This window comes from Emydura macquarii, unplaced genomic scaffold (genome assembly GCF_026122565.2).
Source record: "Emydura macquarii macquarii isolate MOO-44397 ecotype Brisbane River unplaced genomic scaffold, CSIRO-AGI_Emac_v2 contig_1119, whole genome shotgun sequence".
NCBI lineage: Eukaryota > Metazoa > Chordata > Testudines > Chelidae > Emydura > Emydura macquarii.
Window position 1 is genome coordinate 11,449,208 of NW_027131256.1, and position 23,250 is coordinate 11,472,457.

The 23,250-nt window shown below is 42.5% G+C and overlaps 1 protein-coding gene across 4 annotated transcripts; it reads left to right on the forward strand.

Annotated features, from left to right (window-relative positions):
- On the forward strand, positions 1–22,566 carry NXPE3 (neurexophilin and PC-esterase domain family member 3). 4 transcript variants are annotated; one of them, XM_067546183.1, is made up of 6 exons: positions 1–305; positions 3,785–4,005; positions 10,514–11,274; positions 14,609–14,682; positions 16,267–16,473; positions 17,345–22,566. In XM_067546183.1, the coding sequence occupies exons 2-6, from the start codon at positions 3,913–3,915 to the stop codon at positions 17,893–17,895; spliced, it is 1,686 nt and encodes a 561-aa protein (XP_067402284.1). In that variant the 5' UTR covers positions 1–305; positions 3,785–3,912; the 3' UTR covers positions 17,896–22,566. The 4 variants fall into 4 exon arrangements, with proteins under 4 accessions (XP_067402284.1, XP_067402283.1, XP_067402285.1 ...); XM_067546182.1 differs by lacking the exon at positions 1–305 and adding an exon at positions 491–555; XM_067546184.1 differs by lacking the exon at positions 1–305 and adding an exon at positions 884–3,570.
- Positions 22,567–23,250: the final 684 nt, after the last annotated feature.

A 23,250-nucleotide genomic window follows, 5' to 3' on the forward strand; every position in this document is an offset into this window, starting at 1 on the left:
AATGGGCTTGTTTTTAGTACTGGGGGAGATCTGAAGAAAACCTAAAAGGCTCCAGGCTTTCATGCGGCGGCAGTGCTTGATTGAGCTCGGGCGACGGAAACAGCTCTACCCGGCCGCTGGAGCAGCCCGGAAGGAAGGGCAGATGCAGCAGAGGAGGGGACGAGAAGCCAGAGGCCGTGCGGAATGCAATGCAGCGGAACGCCACTGGCTGGGGCCGGAGGCAATGAACGGAGACAAGACGATGCCTCGGAGCTGGAGAACGTGGTTGCGGGTAGAGGCGGCCGCACCGAGGCCGGAGGCAGCGTGTGGGTCCACGCGGGAACACGAGCAATAATGATCGCGAGGCCCTGCAAAGCGCAGCAGGCGCGAGTGGGGGGGTCTCGGGCGTGGGGCGCTGCTGTGCAATGCGGAGGGGGGCGGGGGATGCAGACGCGCTATCCGCAGTTCCCGCCTTCCCAGGGTCAGTCCCTCCCTGAATCCCTCCGGGCCCTAGCCAATGGTTTTCCGCTGAGCGCGGGCCGCTGGCCTGGGCGCGGGCACAGGGAGCGGCGGTGGGTGAGTGAGCCGGGCAGCGGTCCAGCGCAGCCTCCCTTGGCGGCTGAGGCTCGAGGAAGGGGCCCCTGGTTACCACCCTGCTGGCTGGGGGAGGGGTGGAGAGGTCTTGGGTGGGAGGCTGTGGGGTGGCTTCAGGGCTTAGGGGGCCTGGTGTTGTGAGAGGTGGGCTGTAGGGTGGGGGGAGACTAGAGCTGTGCTGGACGCCTGGAGTGGGCTCATGGTGTGGGGCTGGGAGTGGGGGAGAGGAGAGGTGGGGAGACTAAGGGTCTGGTTGAGGGAGGTGGTGGGATGCTGGGGTGAGTGGGGTTGGAGGCTGTGTGCCTAGGGTCCTTCCGCCTCTCTATCTGCTTCTGGTGCTAAATCAGACTTGCCATTTACAAGCCTGTAAGTTGTAGCAGGTGCATTTAAGCACATGTCAGTTGCATCCCAGTCTCTGCTGCAAGGTGCTGCTGCAGATGTTGAGTTTTGCCTGCAGCCTCTTGCAGGGTTTTATTCTGTGTGCAAATGAGAGAGCCTGCCAGCACACAGCGTGTATGCAAATCTGATCCTTGTAGCTGAGGCTGTATACGCTTGCTCCAGGAATGATGAGTGGGCTAGAACAGAAGCTAAATCGTGAAGCCCTCATTAAGTTGGTAACAGCAGTGGCTTACTTCTTCCAATTTCCACCCACTGCACATAGGGACCTGTTCCTTTAAAATGAGATTAGACACTTGCTGTGTCATACTTGTGAAATCCATCATGCTTCCCTGAATAAAAGCTCATTGCAAGAGGCTGCAACCCAAACTTGGGGCCTTCACCTCTAGAAGTGGATGCGTTTTTCATCCATCAGAAAGCTGGAACTATCCTCTTTCCTATAGTGTATTCTATTCCTCTGATGGCCAAAGGTATGGGACCTTAAACATGCATTTATGTATAGAAAAGCCATCATTGGCCCAGAGCTAATGTTACCTGTACTGGGCCTCAAATGAGGCAAGTTTGTGGGAAAATCTAGTAGGAATTTGTTGGGGGGACATTTCTCTAGGAGCCTTTTTTTTTTTTTTTTTAAAGTAGTCCTTTGAAGTTTCTCAGGTGGTTGGGATGAAAGAATACATCCAAGGTATATGGATTAGTGAGAGAGGGCAGGCACAGCACTCAAAGGTGCATGAAAAATTCATTTAATCATAAGTTGCTTATTAATTTGTTGCATGGCTATCTTATCTGTGTATGCCTGCTATATATACTATCTCAATTATACATGCACGTGTATTGTACCTTTGTATTTTTTAAAAAAGATTTCAGGAACCAAGCAATCAGGTGTGTCTTTGTTTTGTTTAGAAAATATAGAAAGCATCCTCCAGGAATTTTGCACAGTATTTACTTTTAAGCAAACTGTGACTTGGAGTCTTGTTTGACCATGTCCATTTAAATTGCTTTCTGGTACTGCGCTGAAAATATGTCAGAATGCAGAGAGCATTTGCTGTAATTTGACTTAAATATGCAAACCAGTTTTTCCTGTTACTGTAAAGACAGTTCTGCAATAATGTGTATTGTATTGCAGTTGGCTCTTGACTTCAGTCTGATTTTTCAGAGAAAACCAGTAGTTCTAACAAAGCTGCAGTCACTAAAAAAAACTTTGAGTCCTTTTTTTAAAAATGGATGCTTTGCTCTTGCCATTATAGTTCATCAATCAAAAATACTGTATAATCTCTGTAATCTTTTTGGAAAGCAATTGAAGTATAATCTGCATAGTAGTCCTTGTAAAGTGCATTCTATTTTATGACTACAGAATATTACTGACATAATCAAGGGATCATTCATTCTCTGTGCATGTAGTGACTTATTTTAAAGAAGTAATTACCATTGATATCCAATTTAACATGCAATCTTTAGTTTAAATTTATACAGCATCCTTCATATTAACTTTAAAAAAATAGTCTGACTTCTCAATCAAAATTGATCTAATCATATAACTATATTGAGATACTTTGGCTGTTTATATTAGTAAAATTGTGCTGAGTATATTTGATTTTAAGAAGTCTTTTGACTTCTCTTTTTTAATGACTGCGCTCTGTTTTTAAGTGTCAAGTTGCACTACAATAAGAATAAGAACGGTGTACTTGTATGCAAAAATGACTCCCAAAATTGATCCCAAAGGAGGAGGAAAGATGTAAATCTGAGGAAACACCAAGCTCTGAGCAGTTTGTCAACAATTGTTGATAAATCTCTGGCTGTGTAACATTAAAAAAAGAAAAATCAAACATTAAGGAAACACTTTTATTTCATAAAAGGTGGTATGAGTTTTTGTTTAAGGTTAAACAACATAGACAATTATAAAAGAAACATTGATAGTAAATGATTTTAAAAATAATCATCTCTAAACTTCAATGCACCCCCTAAACATCTCTCTGTCTTTACATATCCCTATGAATGGAGGCTATGCTCCTCTCATATAGAAATTTAAAGATGATGTAGCTTAACATGAAAAAACAATGGAATACTCTGTCTGAGGTTTCGTAAATTTTCAGTTAAGACATGAAGTTCTGATTAATACAGATGACACTTGTCTAATTATCAGCTTTTATAGTGCTTCTGTGTATGGTGGAAAAGTAACTTGCATAGTTTGTGTGGGGAAAAATGTATGGCAGACTCCAGTTGGGTTGGAGGGAATTTTGTTTGAGAAGGGATTAAGGATTGGAGCAGCAATCTGTTTTGGTCATTCTGGTCCTGATTTTTAGAAGTGACTAGTGGGTGTCTCAGCTTGAGATACCTTTAAAGGGGCCTGATTTTTCAGAAAGCACTGAGCACCTGCCCTAAACAAATCAGATCCTTTGAAGATGTCTCTCATTGGGTATCTAGAAATTGAGATACCCAAATCACCAGTCACTGCTGAAAATCTTGCCCTCTTTGGGGTGGATTGTGACAGTCAATGTGGAGTCAACCTACGCTAAGAGTACACTTTCTATTCTTGGTTGCAGGCAAGAGATCATGCAACTCCCTTAACACTATTACATATAGGTGGCCAAATTTGATTTTATGGTAAGGTGGTGAGTCTAAACACTGAAAGGAGTAACTTAGTAACATAACTGTTAGACTACATAATTCCATAAAAATCTATTATTTTTCTACCTAAACAGTACTATTTCCCCCTTTCTCCCTGGTTCAAAATTCAGGCATTCCTAATTCAACATTAAACCCAACTCTCTCTAATACATCTAGGGACTTATTAAAATCCTTGTAAATGCATTCACAGGAAGAGACTAATGAAGCAGAAGTCAACTGAAATCTCTTGTGTTATGCTGAAACACAATGACATTGGTGCCTGTGGGATATGGAAATCATGGCAGCATCTAACATGGATGAGAAAGACATGAGTGGACAATGTGGCCCAATTTCTGCAGATTACAGGTTTTCTGCATGATCCTGGCAGTACTGGCTATTCTGGTGTTGGTCCACAACTTTCATCAGTTAGAGGTGAGTCAAACAGTTTCCTTTAACACAGGAAAAGATTGAGTAACAGTCTTCCAGTTTTAGCTTCTGTTTGCAATTGTGGCTTGATAGTAGTTGATGTACAATTTCTCTTTCCTTCCCTGTGACCTATCTGTCAAATGGTTCTGACCCTTTTATTGTCCTTGACGTCTCTAAATGCATCTGCTGCTCCATTGTTTCTCTTTCTTAGGCATAACTTCCCAGTCAGTTTAGCACAGGTTTATATATTGATACTCTTCAAATGGATATTGCTCTCAGAAAAGATCTGGTTGGAGATGACTTTTTGAAACTAGTTCAGATTCAGCTGGATTCTGGAAGTCTGCTTTCCCTTTTGATTACTGTTTAAAATGGGGATGCAGATGCAAACAACTTACTGTTTTCTTGAATAGTCTAGTGCTAGTCTAATCTTCATTAATGATCTAGAGGAAGGATTAGATTGCACACTCCGGAAGTTTGCAGATGACACTAAGCTAGGGGGAGTGGTAGATACCCTGGAAGGTAGGGATAGGATACAGAGTGACCTAGACAAATTGGAGGACTGGGCCAAAATAAATCTGATAAGATTCAACAAGTGCAAAGTCCTCCACTTAGGACGGAAGAATCCCAAGCACAGGTACAGACTGGGGACCGACAGGCTAGGCAGCAGTTCTGCAGAAAAGGACCCGGGGGTTGCAGTGGATAAGAAGGTTAAATATTGCATCAAGGTATTAATATGATTCTGTCCAAAAGTGTTTTACTTTTCAAGAATAAGTACATCTCTTTGGCAACAGTTCCTTTTGCAGACTTTTTGGTTTTCTTTGTATATAGGGAAATCACCCAGTCAGACTGAAAATATACTGAGCTAATGCAATGAAGCAAGCATTTCTTTATATAACACCTAATAGTGTGGTAGCTGCTTTAGATATGTGCAGATCCCTGCCCTGGATATGAAAAGTGCAACTTCAAGCATAATTAAGCACAGCAATTACTGAAAGGATGAGAATAAAGTACAAAGTTGCAGTTGTCTGACTCCATTATGCTGTACTGCAGAGTCTTATACGGTGCTGTTACTTATTTCCCTGCTCCTCGTTTTTAATATCAGTCGCAGTTCAGGGCAGCTGTATCTGTACTCCCCCTTTATGCTCTAGCAAAGGCACCAACTCCCAGGCTTCCAGCTCCCCATCCATCACCTCTCTTGGGAGAGAAGTGTGTCTGTCTCCCTCCTTGTTCCGACAGGTTAGTGATCCCCCAGAGTCAATAATGAGTCAGTTAGGGGATAAATGAATTTTATTATGAAAACAGGAGTAATATAGATTTTTAACTAGTTATACCCATCTAAACAAACAATTAACTATAAAATATAAAAGGATATAAGAACAATTAAGCACAAAACATAAATTGATATAAGAAAGTATTAAACAGACAACTAACTATAAAGACCTAAACTAATATTAAACAGACAGTGGTTCCCTGCCCGGGAAGCAAACCCTGGTCTCCCACGTAGCAGATAGGGACACTTACCACTATGCTACACAGACAATTAGTTAATTGCAGGACACAGAAAGGGGTTACACAGACGGTTAACTGCAAGGCACAGAGGGCAGTTAACTACAAGACAGAAGGATTTTACACAGACACACAGAGATTTCACACAGACCGTTAACTGCAAGACACAAATGTGCAGTTAACTCTAAGGCACAGACTAATACAAAGGAATGCTAAACAGACAACGCAGCTGTAGAATACAGACTGATAGTTAACTCCTCACTATACAGACTTAGGAGAACACACAGCGTTACTCGATTTCGGCTGGCAAAAAGACCTTTCGCGCTCGGGGGGGACACGGGAGCGGGAGAGTCGGGACCAGTTGATCAGGCTGGTTGTGATGAGGCTCTCAGCGGGGGCTTGGGAAAGACCCCTCTTTATGGACTAAATGGGACATGAAGGGTTAACTGATTGGCCAAGGGATGGGATATGGGCTTCGTGCCAGCACCGGATTGGCCGGGGAACACTTGCAGTTTTCCTGGTTGCTGGGGAGTTTCATTTCCCATGGTCAGTTACATTCCTCATATATGATGTGGGAGCCAAAGGTGCAGCCGATTCCATGGTTACGCCCTCATAAGGTCAGGTCGTGGGTTGACTGTTAGCACGAATGGGTAAGGGGGAGGGCGAGGGGTGGCCATATGCAGGAACTATGCTGCAACATTCCTGACCAGATTTTTTTCCAGGCAACACTGTTCCCTGCCTACACTGTGAATTGCCCAGCAAGTCAGACTGCCTCAGCAGGCCTACTTTGCCCTCTCCTCAGAGGCTGTAATTACCCCCCAGATACGTTACCACACAGCTCTTTCTAAGCAAGCAAATTTATTCTTAAGGTAAAAACAATGAAAGAACCTACATGTAGGCTAATAACCTTACCAGAGATCACTTCCACTCGAACAAGATCTGAGGCAGCTGATCGGTCACACAGGTTTTTCTGACTTACAAGTTCATAACGCTTTTTGCACAGAGTAAAAACACTCATGAATCTGTGAGTTATTCCTTTTATCCAATCTGGGTCTTTAAAATGGGGACAGATAATTCATAGACAGTTCTTCTTGGGGTGTAGCTTTAAAAGGCTGGGTCTGGAGATGGGAATTTGCATTCTGCTCCTCCCAAATATTTCCTAGAAAACCACTCAACTTTGTTTATCCCAAACATTCCTTCTTGTGTGGCCCATTGTTTAAAAAAAGTTTTGAAGCTCATGGCACATCCCAGCGTTTACGTTATTCATGTCATGAAGTTACAAACAGTTCCACAATAATACATAAACGTGTGCATTTTTAATACAAAGAACTCCTAAAATACTTAAACCTAATTCAGTAAGGTTTGTCCAGGAAGCTTCTCATCATAAATTAGGCAAGTCTTTTTGTGATGTTGTGTATGACTGGGTTAAAAATAAATATTAGATATGTTCATAGAGGATAGGTCTTTCATTCGCTATTAGCCCAGATGGTCAGGGATGTCCAAGGATGGTCAGGTTAGGGTGTCCCTAAACCTCTGGCAGTGGTGTACCGAGGGAGGAGGTGGGGATGGCCCAGGCCCCTGGGCACCAGCCTGTGGTGGGGGTGCCAGGTTGGCCCTTCATGATACGCGTGGGGCGCAGGAGGCTCTGAGGGCGCAGAGCCTGCTGCATCCCCTGCCCTCCGCCTGTCGTGAAGGGCTGGCCCGGAGTACACTTACCTGCTGCTCCAGCCCTGCAGCCTGGTGCTGGCTCAGATGAGGCAGCCTCACACCCCGGCTTGGGGGGGGTGGTGGGGGCAGTGGTGGCATAGGGCCTTCATGACGCGTGGGGGTGTGGGGGGCGCAGGAGCCGAAGCAGGAGCAGCTGCCCCTCAGCCTCCAGCGCCCTCCGCCCGTCATGAAGGGCCGATCTGGTGCCCCATCCGAGCTGGCGCCGAGCTGCAGGGCTGGAGTGGTGGGAGGTACCAGGCCGGCCCTTTGTGACAGGCGGAGGAAGCAGGAGGCTGAGGGGTGGCTGGTCCCGCTTCTGCTCCTATGCCTCCTCCCCCCACCCCCGCCCGGTGCCTGGCGCTGACCCAGCACCTCCCCCCAGGCTGGAGGGTGAGGCTGCCCCCCATCCGAGCCAGCGCCGGGCTGCTGGAGCAGCGGGTAAGTGCAGGGGGGTGTTCCAGGCCAGCCCTTTGCAACAGGTGGGGGGCGAGGGGTGCAGGAGGCTCTGAGGGATGCCCCTCAGCGCCTCCCCCCCCGCGCATCGTGAAGGGCTGACCCAGCCCCACTCCCCAGACCGGGGGGGGGGGGTGAGACTGCCTCCATCCGAGCGGGTGCCGGGCTGCGGGGCTGCAGCCAGAGAGGCGGGCGCGGGGGAAGTGGGGGGGCGGCAGAGCCAAGCCTACCTTTGTGGTCCCCTCTGCAGGTACAACCCCCCCTCCCCAGGGCAGCTGGGGGGCGGCACCAGGATCCCTTCTGTCCTACGCCGGGGGGGGGGCACAAATGCAGGCTTGGCCCCTGGGTGCCGGATACCCTCTGTACGCCACTGACCTCTGGCTGCCAGAAGCTGGGACTGGACAGCAGTGGATGGATCACTCAAAACTGCCCTGTTACGTTCACTCCCTCTGAAGCATCTGGCACTGCCCACTGCCAGAAGATAGGACACTGGGCTAGATGTACCATTGGTTTGACCCAGTGTGGCTTGTTGTTGTATTCTTATGTCAAGCCATCAGTTGCCAAACATCCAAGACAGCCAACCAGCTCTAGAAGGTTTGTTTTTATATCAAGTGTTTCGCTTTTTAGCATTGTCTTCAACATTTAGAAAAACATTTTTACATAGCACCCACCATGTGCCGTGATGGCAGAAATGACCTGTCTAAGCAGGCAGTGAGTAGGCAGACGGTACAAAGGATATGATACTATAAAAATAAAATGACTGATCTGTAGTGTTAGGCGTGTTCCATATAGTGTCATTTATATTTTTGTGGGGATAACATCCATTGAAGGCAGGAGTAGGACGTTTAATCTTCTCCACACTTGTTCAAAGTTGGTCTCTACCATTTGGATATTTTCTGTTGCGGTCTGTTGCTTTTATAGTGATGTATGTTGGTTTGCAACAATGATCCAGAAAGTTACTAACTTTTTAAGACTGCCTACCAGACCACTGATAATAGGACATAGAACATTTCACCTCTGTGTTTCCAGTTTAAATCCATCTCTGATCAGTGGAAGCCAAAAATCATTGCTATCTGATGGCTTTCTGGTTGTGTAGGTGAAAATTGATCTCAGTCCAATTGTCAGTGGAAGGTGTCCACATCACAAAAGATATCCCAGCTAGCACTAATTCGCTTTGTACTGCTTGGTACACTTTGGCAGACATGGCAGAGACCAGACACTGAGTGGGTATGGTATCCCCTGACTTCAAAAGTGTGCCCTCAAAGACAGTATGGTGGCACACTAGTGGGACTGTATGAGGAAGCTTGCAATGCAATTGTTTGGGTAAGTATAGGACTTCCTAGGACTGCACACTGCCAGCACTACATTGAGACTAAAAAAAACCCTGCTAATCACTTAGTGTATTCCATGCATCCTTATAAGCAAAAATATCTAGCACCCAGAAGCAAACTGATTACCTCTAAGAGCATAAAGACTTGGAAAAGTTAAAAATTTGGAAAAGTTAAAAATTTAAAATTAAAAAATTTAAATAATGACTGGGAAGATATATGGTGAATGTACGAATAAAAATACAAAATAATATCATGCTACCATGTCAGGTAGAGGACTGAATTACATTAGAACTGCTCTAATTCTCGTGAATCCACTGTATTACTGAATCTTGTGAATTATAGGACAAGCAAACAAAAAGCTTTGGTTTGTTTTAATTTAAAAAAAATCTATTTGTATCTCATCTCTCTTTGAATACTGTAGATACAATTTTTTGAAACTTTATAATGTAGATATTTTGTAAAGTTGATGAGGCCTTAGTAATGTGAGCTCTCACATTAAGCCTTCACTGAGAAATGAGTTTCCATATTTTGTGTATCAATTGGTGAGGTTCTGTCATGTACAGGAAAATGTCTCCATAAGCTCTGGCTTGATGCATGTTTGAACTGAGGTCTGAAGCTGGAGGGTGGACTTGGCAAGTAGAAGTCACCATGAAGTTACTGGTGTCTTAATGTTTTTCCTAAAACTGATTTTGGGGACACATTCTGAAATTCCAGCAACTTTCTTAGAATTTTCCCTCTTTTTTGGCCTGACGTAGCATTTAAACCTTCCTAACTTCCTTAAATCTCCTTCAATTTTGTGGAACACTTGATTCATGCTTCTTTTTTCCCTACAATGTTGAGTTTACTGATTTTTGAGCTTTAGCAGCATGTGAAATCATAGTCTGTCCTGACAAATGTTTTTTGGGTCTTGTCACTCACTATTCTACTTGTGTGACCACCAACCAGTTATGCGTTCATTCATGACTCCCAAGCATTTATTGAATTTCTGTAATTTCTTTTAATTCTTCACTTTAAACACTCACAAGGAGATGCATGTTTACACATGGATGATGAAAAGTAATGTGGGATGACTAGACAAATACAGCACGATCACCAGAGAGTGGGCAGTCTAAAAGACATGTGAATGTGCAGGATCAGTTTTGGCCCTGGAGTAAGGTCACCAACTTGCCTTGTTCCATGTTGGGGATAAATTTGGCCCATTGTGCTTTAATTTTAAAATAAAACATTATTTCTTAGGCAAAGGAAGCCTTATAATAATTACCTTAGTGATACTATGAGTTGCATGGATGTTCAAACTGTAACCATAAAATCTTTTGGCTTATTTCTCAAAGCTCTTCTGTAAATGAGAATCAAGCACCTTGTTTCTCAGAAATCCTAGAGTGAATTTAATTTACTTGGGTGTCTCATGAAACTAAGATATTTAGTCACCACTTAAACTATCCAAAACAAAACACAGTTTTTATGGTTTTATTTTCTGACAAAATAGCCCAGTTTCAAATAATCTTCTTCCTTTGCAGCATTTGGATCACAACACAGTCTCGGGGTCAAGTTGGATAATAGAAACTGATGACCAGCAATCTTCATTGCCAACAACTAAAATTACCAGAAAGCACTACTGTGGTTATGAACGTCAAACTTTGTCCAAAAGAGAACAAACTGAGGAGGAATCCTTATTTGCTGCTATACAGTGGCCAACCCCCCCTGTACACAAAATCCCATTTATAAAAAGCACTGATCCTGCCCACAGCAATTTTGTGATCTTGAATTCCCATGTGTGCTTCAAGGTGGGTGATCAGTTAGAGGTGCTTGTCCATATGAAGGATTTTCAAGGCAAACCAAAACAGTACGGTGGAGACTACATACAGGCAAGAATTCACTCTCCTCTGCTGAATGCTGGAGCAACGGGAAGGATTGTAGACTATCAGAACGGGTTTTACAAAGTCATTTTCACTTTACTTTGGCCAGGGGAGGTCAAAGTATCTGTGTCTCTGGTTCACTCTAGTGAAGGGATCCAAGTCCTTCAGCGCTTACGGGAAGAAAGGCCAGACAGGGTCTATTTTAAAAGCTTATTCAGGTCTGGTAGTACTTCAGAAACCACTGTGTGCAACGTGTGTTTGCCTGGAGACCTTCCTGTTTGTAACTTCACAGACCTCTACACTGGTGAGCCCTGGTTCTGCTACAAGCCGAGAAAACTGTCCTGTGCTAGCAGAATCAGCCATGCCAAGGGAGGATATCAAAAGGGCCTTCTGACAGCTGATGAGAGTCTCTTATTCCAAACGTATGTATGTTCTTACATATATCTCTGTGTGTGTGTGTGTGTGTGTAATATAATAATCATACACAACCTTGGTTTTTTTAAAGGTCCTTTCTTAAGTTATATCTATGTCTTTTTTATGTTGATGATGAGAGAACAAGCAACAAGTTAATTGTAACGTTGATGAAAGTTGCTGGATTGACAGCTCTGGAGAGCAAAGTTTTCTCTCTTATCTGCAGAAACTCCTACCACATAAGCAGGAGTAGCGAAAATTTTCCCCATGTCTTAAACTGAAGAAACTAAGAGAGAGGCAGTTCAGTGCCTGTGTCCTGAATTCAGTCCTAGGCTTGTCTGCTGACATCGATGAGTGTTACTGCCAGTGCTGGTGGTGTGTTTTTGTGATTGCTCCATTTATTTCTTGTTTTCACAACTATACAGATACCCCTCTCCCCCAGCAACAATCGAGGTTTATTTTGGCAAAGGATAATCTTTCGTACGTATCCAACATAATGCAGTGCATTTCTCATTGCTCTGTACAGCCTTCAAATCCTAGACTCCACTACAGTCCAATATCATGAGAAAAAACTGGCAGCACAAACTGTGCTGAATAATTGGTTTGTAAGGGGAACTGGTCCTCACATGTTATGTATGGTCACAAATAAAACTAGTTCCTAAATTTTCTGTCTGTGCTGGATTCTGCTGCTCTTCTTGGGTCTGCTGGTATGGAAGATAGAAACAATGGGGCTGATGCTGTAAGGATCTAGGCACCCTCAACTGAAATCAAAGGGTGCCAGGGATCTTAGGATATCAGGTTCATTGTTCTATGCTGCTGACGTGTCCTTTGAAAAAGGCATTGAAAGCGAGCATTTTGCAGCAGTACTGTGTGTTAGGCATGTATCTGAGACTCAAATTGAGATGGAACTGAAAGGAGCTGCTATTCTTCATGTTTAAACAGAAGGGAGTATGTTTATATAATTGAGGGCAGGAAATCAATTCTCCTGGATATTATTCCTGATATTTGCCAGTGACTATTTGAGACCATAGGCAAATCATGTCACGTTTCCATGTCTCAATTTGTCTACCTGTAAATCTAGATAATACTTGTATACAGTATTTCAAAAGAGTGTTACAGCTTGCTTAAGTTTTCGTAATATACTTTGAGAACCTTGGATGACAGGGGTTATAGAAATACCAAATAACTTATTTCACTATTTAGTGAAAAACATGGAAGAGAAGGGGAGTTTCCCCCTTTTAAAAATACTCAGCCTTTAAGTCCTGTATTTATCATTGATGCATAAAAATGATATGCATCCAACCCGGAATCTTCAAAATTGAACAGAATCTTCAAATTGGGGCAACAGTTTCTTTTGTGACCATTCAATATTTTTAGGCCTAAAATTGATAGTGCCTTTTGTAGAGTATGTAGGAAATTGAAATTGTAGTGGAATCATCTAACTGCTGGAGAGCTTCTTTGACATTAGTTTGAGATCACTAGAGTTCTTCACAATTTTTAAGCAATCCATAAGAAAATGGAGTACCTTCCCTCTTAAGTGACTGCATTCCTTATGCTTCATATCACCTGCAGATATTTGCTTCCATACGTGGTGCGTAACATTCCAGGATGCAATTCAGACCGGTGGGGGGTTGTCACCACCTGCCTTGCAACCGTTGGTGCCTCACAATGCTTTGCTGTTCGTAGCTCCCAACCTGGGCCCCTCACAAACAGCCAAATAGCATGTAGGTCACACCCTGAGTGTCTGTGTATAGCTGCAGTCCTGGTCCAGTAACTCTGATGCCAGCAATCTGTAACTAGCAAACCAGTTACACCCTGGCCTCCATCCAACCTGGGTTACTACTTGCAAGGTAACCCCAACACACTCCCACTTCCGAATTTTCCCAAAAATGTGTGTTCTGCTCTGTCCAGCCCTCTCCTGGACAGTTCAAGTATTAAATATTGACCCTTTACAGGGGCATCAGACCTTTAACAATTTGCTACTTTAACTGGAGTTACCAAATAGTTCAGTTTAAACACAACGCTGGATTAGTTTAGATTAAAAATCAAACAAGTTTATTTAACTATAAAGAGAGAGTTTTTAAATGAGTACAGGTATAAGGTATTAGTCAGAAATGGTTACAAGAGAAATAAAGATAAAAGGCTTTTTAGTAGCTACAATTTAACAAGCTAAACTTAGTTAAAGATAAAAACCTTACCACATGTTCCCAGCAACAGGGCTGACCAAATTCTCAGGTCAGAATCTCCACCCAAAGTCAAAGGGCTGGTTCCTTTGTCGTCTTAGGAAGAAGAGAGAGTGAGAAAGTGGGGTGTTTTTGCCTATCACTTTTATAGTCCAGTTACCCTTTGAAATGCATTTTCCTGAGGGTTACCTCTAGATAAAGTTCCTTCCTGCTGTGAGGACAGGACATGGAGTCTTGTGGTGAAAGAGTTTCCATGTCATTTGCTAAAATGCAGATCAATCTCTTCCTGACCCCCTTTGTTGCCAAAGAATGGCCACTTGATAGGTGATAGCCAATCAACTTTGACACTTAGCTAGAGACGTCAGCTTTCCCTTTGTCTTTGAGAAACTGGTTTACCCCCGTCTGGTAAACACATTATAGTTCTAATTTCAGTTTATGTTCATAACTCTTCATATGCATTTCATACACACTGATCTTCAATATTCTTGTGTGATATGTTGTTAGTTTTCACATGATACTTCACAAGGCGTATTTTGTGCAAAGTTTATTACAGTAGTTTGTAGGGTGTGAAAACGGGTTCTCTCGGTCACAGTAATTGTCCTTAGAAAATCATCACGCTATTGCTAAATTAATTGTCTATTGTGCTCTTCACGCCTTCTCAATCACCATGGCCTGAAATAATAGAATGGGTGCATGACAGCCTTCAATTATGCATTATTTCTGTAGTAGAACTGGAGGTCACTGTGTAGCATCTATGTCTTTGCCTTCGCAATATAAGAACGTGTTGATCTCAGCCAGGAAAAGCCCATTATGGCTTATGGACTCCATGGAATCTATGAGATAGCTCCCCTGGTGTCTTGTAAAGACTTCTGATTGCTAGATGTGGTGTACCCCACAGGCTTTGTGCAAGTAAAAATAGGTGTATGAAATAAAATCCTAATATCATAGGACTACCAAAATGTTAAATCTTTGACTAAGTGGGATTAAGATAGTTGTGTCAAAGAGATTAATACTTATTGGTTAGAGCTCTAGTAAGTAGAGTGAGCCTTAGAAATAACAAACTTATCACATATTCAATGTGTGTACATGAGTTAGGAGAAAATGAGCTTGAAATATACAGCATTGCTGTATAAAATTCATATTTTTCTTATTATTCTTCAAGTGATGTGAATATCAAAGTGCCAGTACTTCCCAGTGGCCCTGATTCAGTGACTGTAAAGCCTTTAGGATTTACAGGTAAAGTACCTTTTGGGTTTTTTTTTTAAAGTATTGGTTTGTAATTCATAGTGAAATCAATAGAAAGGGAAATAGCATGTTTAAATAATATTTGAGACTTTGTTTTCCCAGCTATTTTTGGCAAAAATATGTTTTTAACTGATGCATTGAATACAATTAAATGAAGTTCTTTTTTTATACTATTTATTTATTTAAGAAGTATTAACAGGTTTACAAATCCTTGCCATGTAAATATAGAAACTAAACAATCATTACAACAGTGAGCTTTTGTTTAAAGAGGCGTTATCTAGAAATGGAGTCATTGGTTGACTGTAAGCTCTTCTGTCACAAACGGTCTCTTACTAGGGTTTGTACAGTAGTTAGCAAATTGTGGCCTCCGTTAGGACCTGAATACATTATAATAAGTGCACTCTGAGCTGTCAAGTATACTTGCAAAGCCAGTTTCAATTTTTTTCTTCCCCATCATCTCTCCCTAAGGTTTTTACAGAATGGATTTTGCAAGAGTGTGTAGTTAAGTAGTGTGCATATTCATGTGTGCACTTAGTGCATGTGCATATTCAGATGTCTGTTAATGGTGAAAGGAAAATGCAGAAAATGTGGCATAGCAGTAGAATTAGTGCTTAATTGGAAACTTTAAAAAAGATTCCTCCGACGAATTAGTGGCTTCTTAAGATGGTCCCTGTCCAGAAGGCTCTAAACAGAAAAACTTCATTTTGCAGCATCTCTTGCTCCTAGTAGCTCTTGTTAATGTCGAAACTGGGACTGGAAATCAGTCCTGGAGGAGACTTAAATTAGTTGAGAACCACTAGTAGGTTAGCAACATTTTTCTTCTTCTGTCTCTGAAACCTATGTATGGGATTCCTTATTACGAAATTGCTCAGTTTTCTTTCATTTCCTTTGAGGATCAGATGAATTTGAGATTTAATTCTGTCAGTGTCCTGCTTAGAAGACCAATGATGATCAAAGTCCTCCATGGGTGTTTCCTGAGAGTTAATGGCTGGCTAGAAAGAGTTGGTAGCAGAGGCACAGCCTTCAGCAAATCAACTCCCAACTCTCAACTTTTGAGAGCACAGGAGAGACAGGCTCCCTGCTCTGTTCTGATGCTTGGTACCACAGCGACCCACAACAGCTGGGAGGACCAATTACTGTTCCAGCCCTGCAGCCCTGGGATGGAGCATGCTCAATTAGTTGCCAAACTCAAACTAGTCTCTACTGCGCATGCATGTGCAAATTGAGATTTTTCAAAGGTTTATAACTTGCCACTTTTGGTCTGATTATTTTCATGGCGCATCCCTGATAAAGGTAATCCTGCTCAACCAGATTTCAGTTCCTTTCTCTAAAGTGTGGAGGTGCTAGAGCGTATCAACTAAACGGTTGTAAGATTTTTATTTTTTTTTAACATCGGCAAAACAATGTATTCTTCCCTAATCTTGGTCTCGGAAACAGCTGCACCATTTTTCCTGAAACATTACTTTGCTTTAGGATAAGGGTTGATGCTTTTGCTTGGTTGGATATACTTCCATGAAAATTATGGAGATTATTTTTATAATTGCATATTAATCTGGAATCATTTTCCTCTTCCAGAATCAGCCAAGCTGGACAGATCTCAAGGCCCAGATGTTTTCCCTTCAGGTTACTATTATCAAGACCAATGGAGGCCAAGAACATGTTGGATCCGTCATTTTAACACGTCAGCTGATATTAGTGAATGCTTACAAGGAAAAGTAGTCCACTTGTTTGGAGATTCTACAATAAGGCAATGGTTTGAATATCTGACGGCATTTGTTCCAGGTTATTTATTCTCTTGCTTTGGCTTGGTGCAGAATGCTTTCAGAATGTCATCTCTTACTCCATAGTAGTCTTATATCCTAATATCAAAATAATGGAAGAAATAAAGAAGGATGGATTTTCAATAAATAGCCTTTGATAGGATGATAATCATCCAAACTCCTTAGTAAAGATTGGAAATTTATGGGGCCAAATCCCAGTAAATAAATATATACATAATACACCCTCAAAACTGGCATGATGGAATGTGTTCTGCTTACGTCTATCAAGACCATTTCTATTACTTTGAGATAAGTGATCATGTTAATGTACGACCACCAAGGGGGTATGATGTAGGTCGTATGGGACACTGTATTGATTGCAATATCTCATTAATGTAAATTTGTTTTCAGTTATTGTGGGTCAGTTTTGGACTCTTTCTTCTTTCATTTTGCTCAGAATTTTGACATTCCTTATTAAATGGCATAATTTAATAGCCAGTAATTGAATTATCCATCATAATTGCATAAAGCAATAAAAACTTTTATTGAGATAAAGGGTGGAAAGAATCTGCTCAGAAAGTCCCTTTCTTTGTAAAGTGGTGGGGGAAGAACAATTTATCTGAAGTTAATCAAAGGTGTTACTTTTTATTGATTGATATCTCTGTAAAAGCTGAAATGCTGTCTTGGCAGGTATATGTTTCGGTGCTCAGATAGCAACATCGGAGTTCAAAAAGAATATCGTGTACTTATTCATCTTCTGTATTTTTTACTGCACTTACTATTCTATTCAAACACTCTTTTCTAGCACCAGTACTTCCATACTGTCCAGATGATTTATGGATAGTAAAAGAAGGCAGGTGAGGAAACCAATCTTTATTCTTCTTGTGTTTCAGATCTAGTGGAATTTAACCTTGGGAGTCCTAAAAATGTGGGTCCCTTTATGTCCGTGGACCTGAAGCACAATATCCTGCTGAAGTTCCGCTGCCATGGACCACCCATTCGCTTTACCACTGTCTTCAGTAGCGAGCTACGCTACATTGCCAATGAGCTGAATGGCATTGTAGGTGGAAGAAACACCGTGATAGCCATAACCATATGGTCCCACTTCAGCACCTTCCCTGTGGAGGTGTACATCCGGAGACTCAGAAACATTCGCAGGGCCATCACTCGACTGCTGGATCGCAGCCCCAAAACTCTGGTGGTTATCAGAACAGCCAATGTTCAGGAGCTTGGGCCAGAAGTGAGTCTCTTCAACAGCGACTGGTATTCCTTTCAGCTTGACACAATCATGAGGAAGATGTTCTCAGGAATTGCTGTGCTCTTTATGGATGCCTGGGAGATGTCTCTGGCGCATTACTTGCCACACAACTTGCATCCACAGGACATCATTGTTAAGAATCAGATAGATGCATTCCTGTCTTTCGTCTGTCCTCTAGAAACTTAGCACAGTTGGTACAGAGGCGCACAGCTGGTGGAGAGGAGAGTCCCATGGCATATCTATTGTGTTCTGCTATAGCGTAACCAAGTCGTTCTCTGTCAGAACTATAATATGAAGCTACAGGCAAACTGTATTGTTACTCTTACCACATGTGATCTCAGCTGCTTGTCTGTGGAGAGAGATGGCTCTGAGTGGCAATAATGAGGAATAAACTAATTCAGACCACATTTACATCTTCTTGTTGGGTTGGTTCCTCTTTACCTTGTAATTCATGTCCCAGATTACTAGGGTGCACCTTAAGTCAAAAATACAAAACTCACTAGGGAAGTACTTAAATTATTAGCTTTATTGATTGTCTGCACTACATGAATATTCATACAGCACTTATTCAATTCCCAAAGTTATTTCTTACCATCCAGAGTACTGTGTGAAACCTGGGATGGATTGTTTGGGAACAGCCTTTCATTGGTTATTCCAAAATTGTAGTGGAGATCTGGAAAGGGTATCCCCAGATTACTACATCAATCAAAGAAGCACAATATGAAACATCTTTGGTTGTTCCAAAGTCCTAATCAGGAATCTAAAGGGGATGTCCTAAAACCACTGGATCAGTCAGGGAAGCACAATCTAAAATACCTACAGCATTATCAGAATATTTATTGGATGTTTCGGCATTGATATAGCGTATTAATCAACCATCCACAATGTTTACAGAATGGCTTCTGAATAATGCAAACAGCTAGCACCAGTTTTATTTTCTGAATTTCTGTGTATAATGATGGTTTAGTTGAGACATTGTCTTAGGTAGTTTCTGCAGCAGCCAGCAACCACAAAATTGCAATAACTCATTGGAAGCTTGAAATTCAAATATTTCCTTACAAAAATGTTTTCCCCTCCAGTCATGTGCTCACTCTATTTTGCTACTTCACTGCTGCTTTTGAGACCTGGGCTTCTGTTTGTATTAAAGAATATATTTGTTTTGAGAGGAAGGAACACACAGAATGATATAGACTTGACAAATATAAAGGTGGGGGAGAGTCAAATTTTGAGCCCACAACTGTTGACGGTGTCACTAAGTTCTTGCTCTGACTGGTCTGATCTTTGTTCTTCCACTTTTATGTTGAACACTCTTTGCACCACTTCTCCCACTGCTTCATAACTGCCATATCTACCAGCTAAATGGGGTAAAAAATACCTTCAGTGTTGTCCTGTGTACTTGGTAAATTCCTCCTACATTTCCAATGTTACAGATGACAATTTACTGCTGAGTGGCCCTTTTAGAGAAGAGGTTATAGATTTGCAGATTGTGCTGCCTGTTTTGACTGGACCTAGTTACAGTGTTTCAACTAGTCACACTTTGATCTATTGGCTTGATGAAGTTCAATTCCCTCTGCAGCGAATAGAAATTGCATGTAAACATCTTCAGGCAAAGTTTGGCTTTTACCTTTCCAGATGAAAGAATCGAGTTAACATTTCCCATGTTACTTATTGACTGCATCACTTGCACCTGAAGCAGTGTGTGGACTGCTGCTGCTTTTCTTGTTTTAAGATATTAGCGGAATTAGATCTTCTGGAAGAAGAACTAGAGACCACACCAGTTTAGGTCTTTGAAGGTGATAAGCCTTTCTGTTAGCCTGTAGAAAATAAAAACTTTCAGCTTGTCCATATTTTCTTAAAATAGGCAGAGTGTGAGTATTTGAACTAATTACTCTGCCTGATTCAGTGAATGAGAATCTAGGGTCCTTGAGTTAAACAGGTTCACAATCCAGAAGTTGGCAGTTGGTGGTTCGAAGGGCAACACTTAAGTTATGGACAGAAGCTGCTTGCCTCATAAATCCATATCATGGGTGAATGTGTTACCGGACAGCAGGAACCTTTTGATTCTTGTTTCTATGATTGTTATAGCAACCAATCTTGTCTTCACCAGCATTTCATAGAAGTTAGAGATGAAGACTAGATGCAGGGGAGCAAATGAATGTTTCTTTGATTTGGGCACTTCCTGCCTCCAGTCCTCAAGGATGCTGAATGAGCAAAAGCAGCCAAGGCAAGGGATTCAGTGGTATTCTGGGCCACAAGCCTCTGCATCGCTTGGCAGCCACACAGAGGGTCTCCCCACCTATACTCTTCCCCACCAGCCAAAGCAGCACAGCCAGACCAGATCAGGATTTGTGAGACTATTGGCTGTCAGCACATACTTGGACTATGATGCCATCTGTGAGGAGCCACAGCATACATGGGAATTGGTGCTGCTTGAAGCTGCATTAGCATTTCATCCCATTTGATTGTGGGTTTTCTGCACCTCTTTAAAGAGGTGTTTAGTGCATCTTACCCACTAGTTTGTGTCCCCTTTTTCTGTGGGGTTCATGGTTTTATGTGGATCTTATGTAGAAGAGGAGAGGCAGCTACTTGGAAGGAAAGCATCCTACATTGCCATCGTTCTCTTTCTGGATCCTTTCTGCTGCTCTGCCGCAGTCTTGCTCCCCTGTCATGTGTATCAGGTATGAGCAGCATCCTAAGTGGCATGTCCCCATCAGTACACGTGCAACATGTCTGAAATGAGAGCATGCCCAGGAGAATGCTGGAATGGGTCTCACATCTGTTTTACTTGCTCCTCTTCAGAAACAGTAGCAAAGTAGGAGAAGACTCACCTTTAGAACTTAAGAGGTGAAAATAGCTTGACACTCATGGCCCCTGAACCTCATAAACCACATTACATTCACTTTGCTGCCAGCATCAGACTTATGGCAGCATGACCAGTTAGAAAGCCATGCTGCCAGTGCTGTGGGAACCTCCCTGGCAGAGACTGTACGTTGTCTGTGATCTGTAGGGGTTTTGTGTCTTTACGTATGGTGGTGCAATGTATGCGCGTGTACCTTAACCACTGTGTCTTCAGACAACTGGAGCATGGCAGCTTAACCTGCTTCTTTGTTGATGTGGTTATTTCCCTCAGATCAGGCATAAGCATGGGCAGACTAGCTAACAGGAGCATCTGCCTCTTTGCAAGATGATGAATTTTGGGTTTGGAGAAATAGTAAGTATTTGAAAAGCTTTATAGCAGTAAGTATTTTGAAAAGCTTTATGGGGCCCAATATCATAGAATCAGAGTTGGAAGGGACCTCAGGAGGTCATCTGGTCCAACCCCCTGCTCAAAGCAGGCCTAACCTCAGCTAAATAATCCCAGCGAGGGTTTTGTCAAGCCGCAGCTTAAAAACCTCTAAAGATGGAGATTCCACCACCTCCCTGGATAACCCATTCCAGTGCTTCACCACCCTCCTGGTGAAAAACATTTTCCTAATGTCCAACCTAGACCTCCCCCACTGCAACTGGAGACTGTTGCTCCTTGTTCTGTCATCTGCCACCACTGAGAACAGCCTAGCTCCATCCTCCCTGGAACCCTCTTGCAGGTAGTTAAAAGCTGCTATCAAATCTCCCCTCATTCTTCTCTTCTGCAGACTAAACAAGCCTAGTTCCCTCAGCCTCTCCTGATAAGTCATGTGCTCCAGCCCCCTAATAATTTTTGTTGCCCTCCGCTGGACTCTCTCCAACTTCTCCACATCCTTTTTGTAGTGGGAGGGCCCAAAACTGGACACACTACTCCAAATGCGGCCTCACCAATGCCGAATAGAGGGGAATGATCACTTCCCGCGATCTGCTGGCAATGCTCCTACTAATGCAGCCCAATATGCTATTAGCCTTCTTCGCAACCAGGGCACACTGCTGACTCATATCCAGCTTCTTATCCACTGTTACCCCCAGGTCCTTTTCTGCAGAACTGCTGCCTAGTCTGTCGGTCCCCAGTCTGTACCTGTGCTTGGGATTCTTCCGTCCTAAGTGGAGGACTCTGCACTTGTCCTTGTTGAACCTTATCAGATTTATTTTGGCCCAGTCCTCCAATTTGTCTAGGTCACTCTGTATCCTATCCCTACCTTCCAGGGTATCTACCACTCCCCCTAGGTTAGTGTCATCTGCAAACTTGCTGAGGGTGCAATCTACCCTCAGATCATTAATGAAGATGTTGAACAAAACTGGCCCCAGGACCGACCCCTGGGGCACTCTGCTTGTGACCGGCTGCCAGCTAGACATGGAGCCATTGATCACTACTCGTTGAGCCCTATGCTCTAGCCAGTTCTCTATCCATTTTATAGTCCATTCATCCAACCCAATCCAATATGCAAGTGTTTATGAATTCAGGATTGTTCCTATCTCTGCAGTTTCAGAAGGGGGTGAAAGGCTGCCACAAGTGGTGCTTCTGCTTTTCTTTAATCTAATTGAAATTGGTTTCAATCATAGTTATAACTAAGTTCTTTTAGGGCATGAATTTTTAAAATAAGAAAATTGCCAGTGAACTTGAATTAAAGAAAACTTTGGGAATGGGGATTGACAGGAAAGTGTAAAAACTGGAGTTCCCACTGTTAAAAATGTTGAACACTGGGACACTATATTTCTAAATCAGTTAAATTTAATTGCAACCCTGTTTTCATCTCTGTCTTTGTCAGTGATCTCACCTGTGGTATATTGACAATATATATAGAATCATAACCACAAGTAATAAAATATTTTTAAATCAACTCCTTCGGGTTTTCTGTCTTTATGCGCTAAGTAAACTGCTTTAAGCCTTGAGACGTGGTTATATAAATTTTGTGATATAAATTTAAATGGCCATTAGCTTTTCTTCTTCCCAATCCCTTAATAGTCACCTCTGCCATGCCAACAAAACCCAGCCTGCTGATCCTGGCTAGGCAAGTGCCAACCTCTGACTATTCTGCTTTTCCTCTTCTTTCCTACTCCCTGCCACTGTCCCCAGCTAAAGGGAAAAAATATAATGCATAGCTGAGACCATTCTTCATTATTCTCACTTGCCTGTGTATACTATTCCCATCCCTGACCTGTCATCTATTTACATCTTTAGATTGTAAACCCTTCAGGGGCAGGGACTGTGTTTTTGGGACTGTGCCCAACATATTGGGGCCCCATTCCTGGTATATGTATCTAAAAATAACAACAGGGATTTTGAATTAAAAATCCTTAGCACTTTGGTGGTGGTCTTCATCTGAAGATTTCAAAGTGCTTTACAAAAGGTGGGTAAGAATTATTATCCCCAAATTACAGACAGGGAGAGGCATTGTGAAGTTGTGACTTGCTGCTGCTCAAGATCATACAGTGAGTCAGCGGCAGATGGTGCTAGAACCCTGATCTCCTCACACTTGTTTCAACTGAGGCTGGTTTGCCATACTCCGGCTTTAGAAACTTCGACGAAAAATTCTAGTTGAAATTTTGACTAAAAAAAAGGAAATATCTGGAAACTTTCTAGTTCTTCAAGTAGTGTCCTTATGGGTATTCCACTTGAGGTATGCTTGCACC

What these genes read in the sequence shown, in the direction of transcription:
- NXPE3 (XM_067546183.1), top strand. Translation starts at nt 3,913, where the DNA reads ATGTGGCCCAATTTCTGCAGATTACAGGTTTTCTGCATGATCCTGGCA. An exon ending in GAGAGTCTCTTATTCCAAAC is followed by an intron (nt 11,275 to 14,608) that starts GTATGTATGTTC and finishes TTATTCTTCAAG; the next exon opens with TGATGTGAATATCAAAGTGC. An exon ending in TCTGACGGCATTTGTTCCAG is followed by an intron (nt 16,474 to 17,344) that starts GTTATTTATTCT and finishes CTTGTGTTTCAG; the next exon opens with ATCTAGTGGAATTTAACCTT.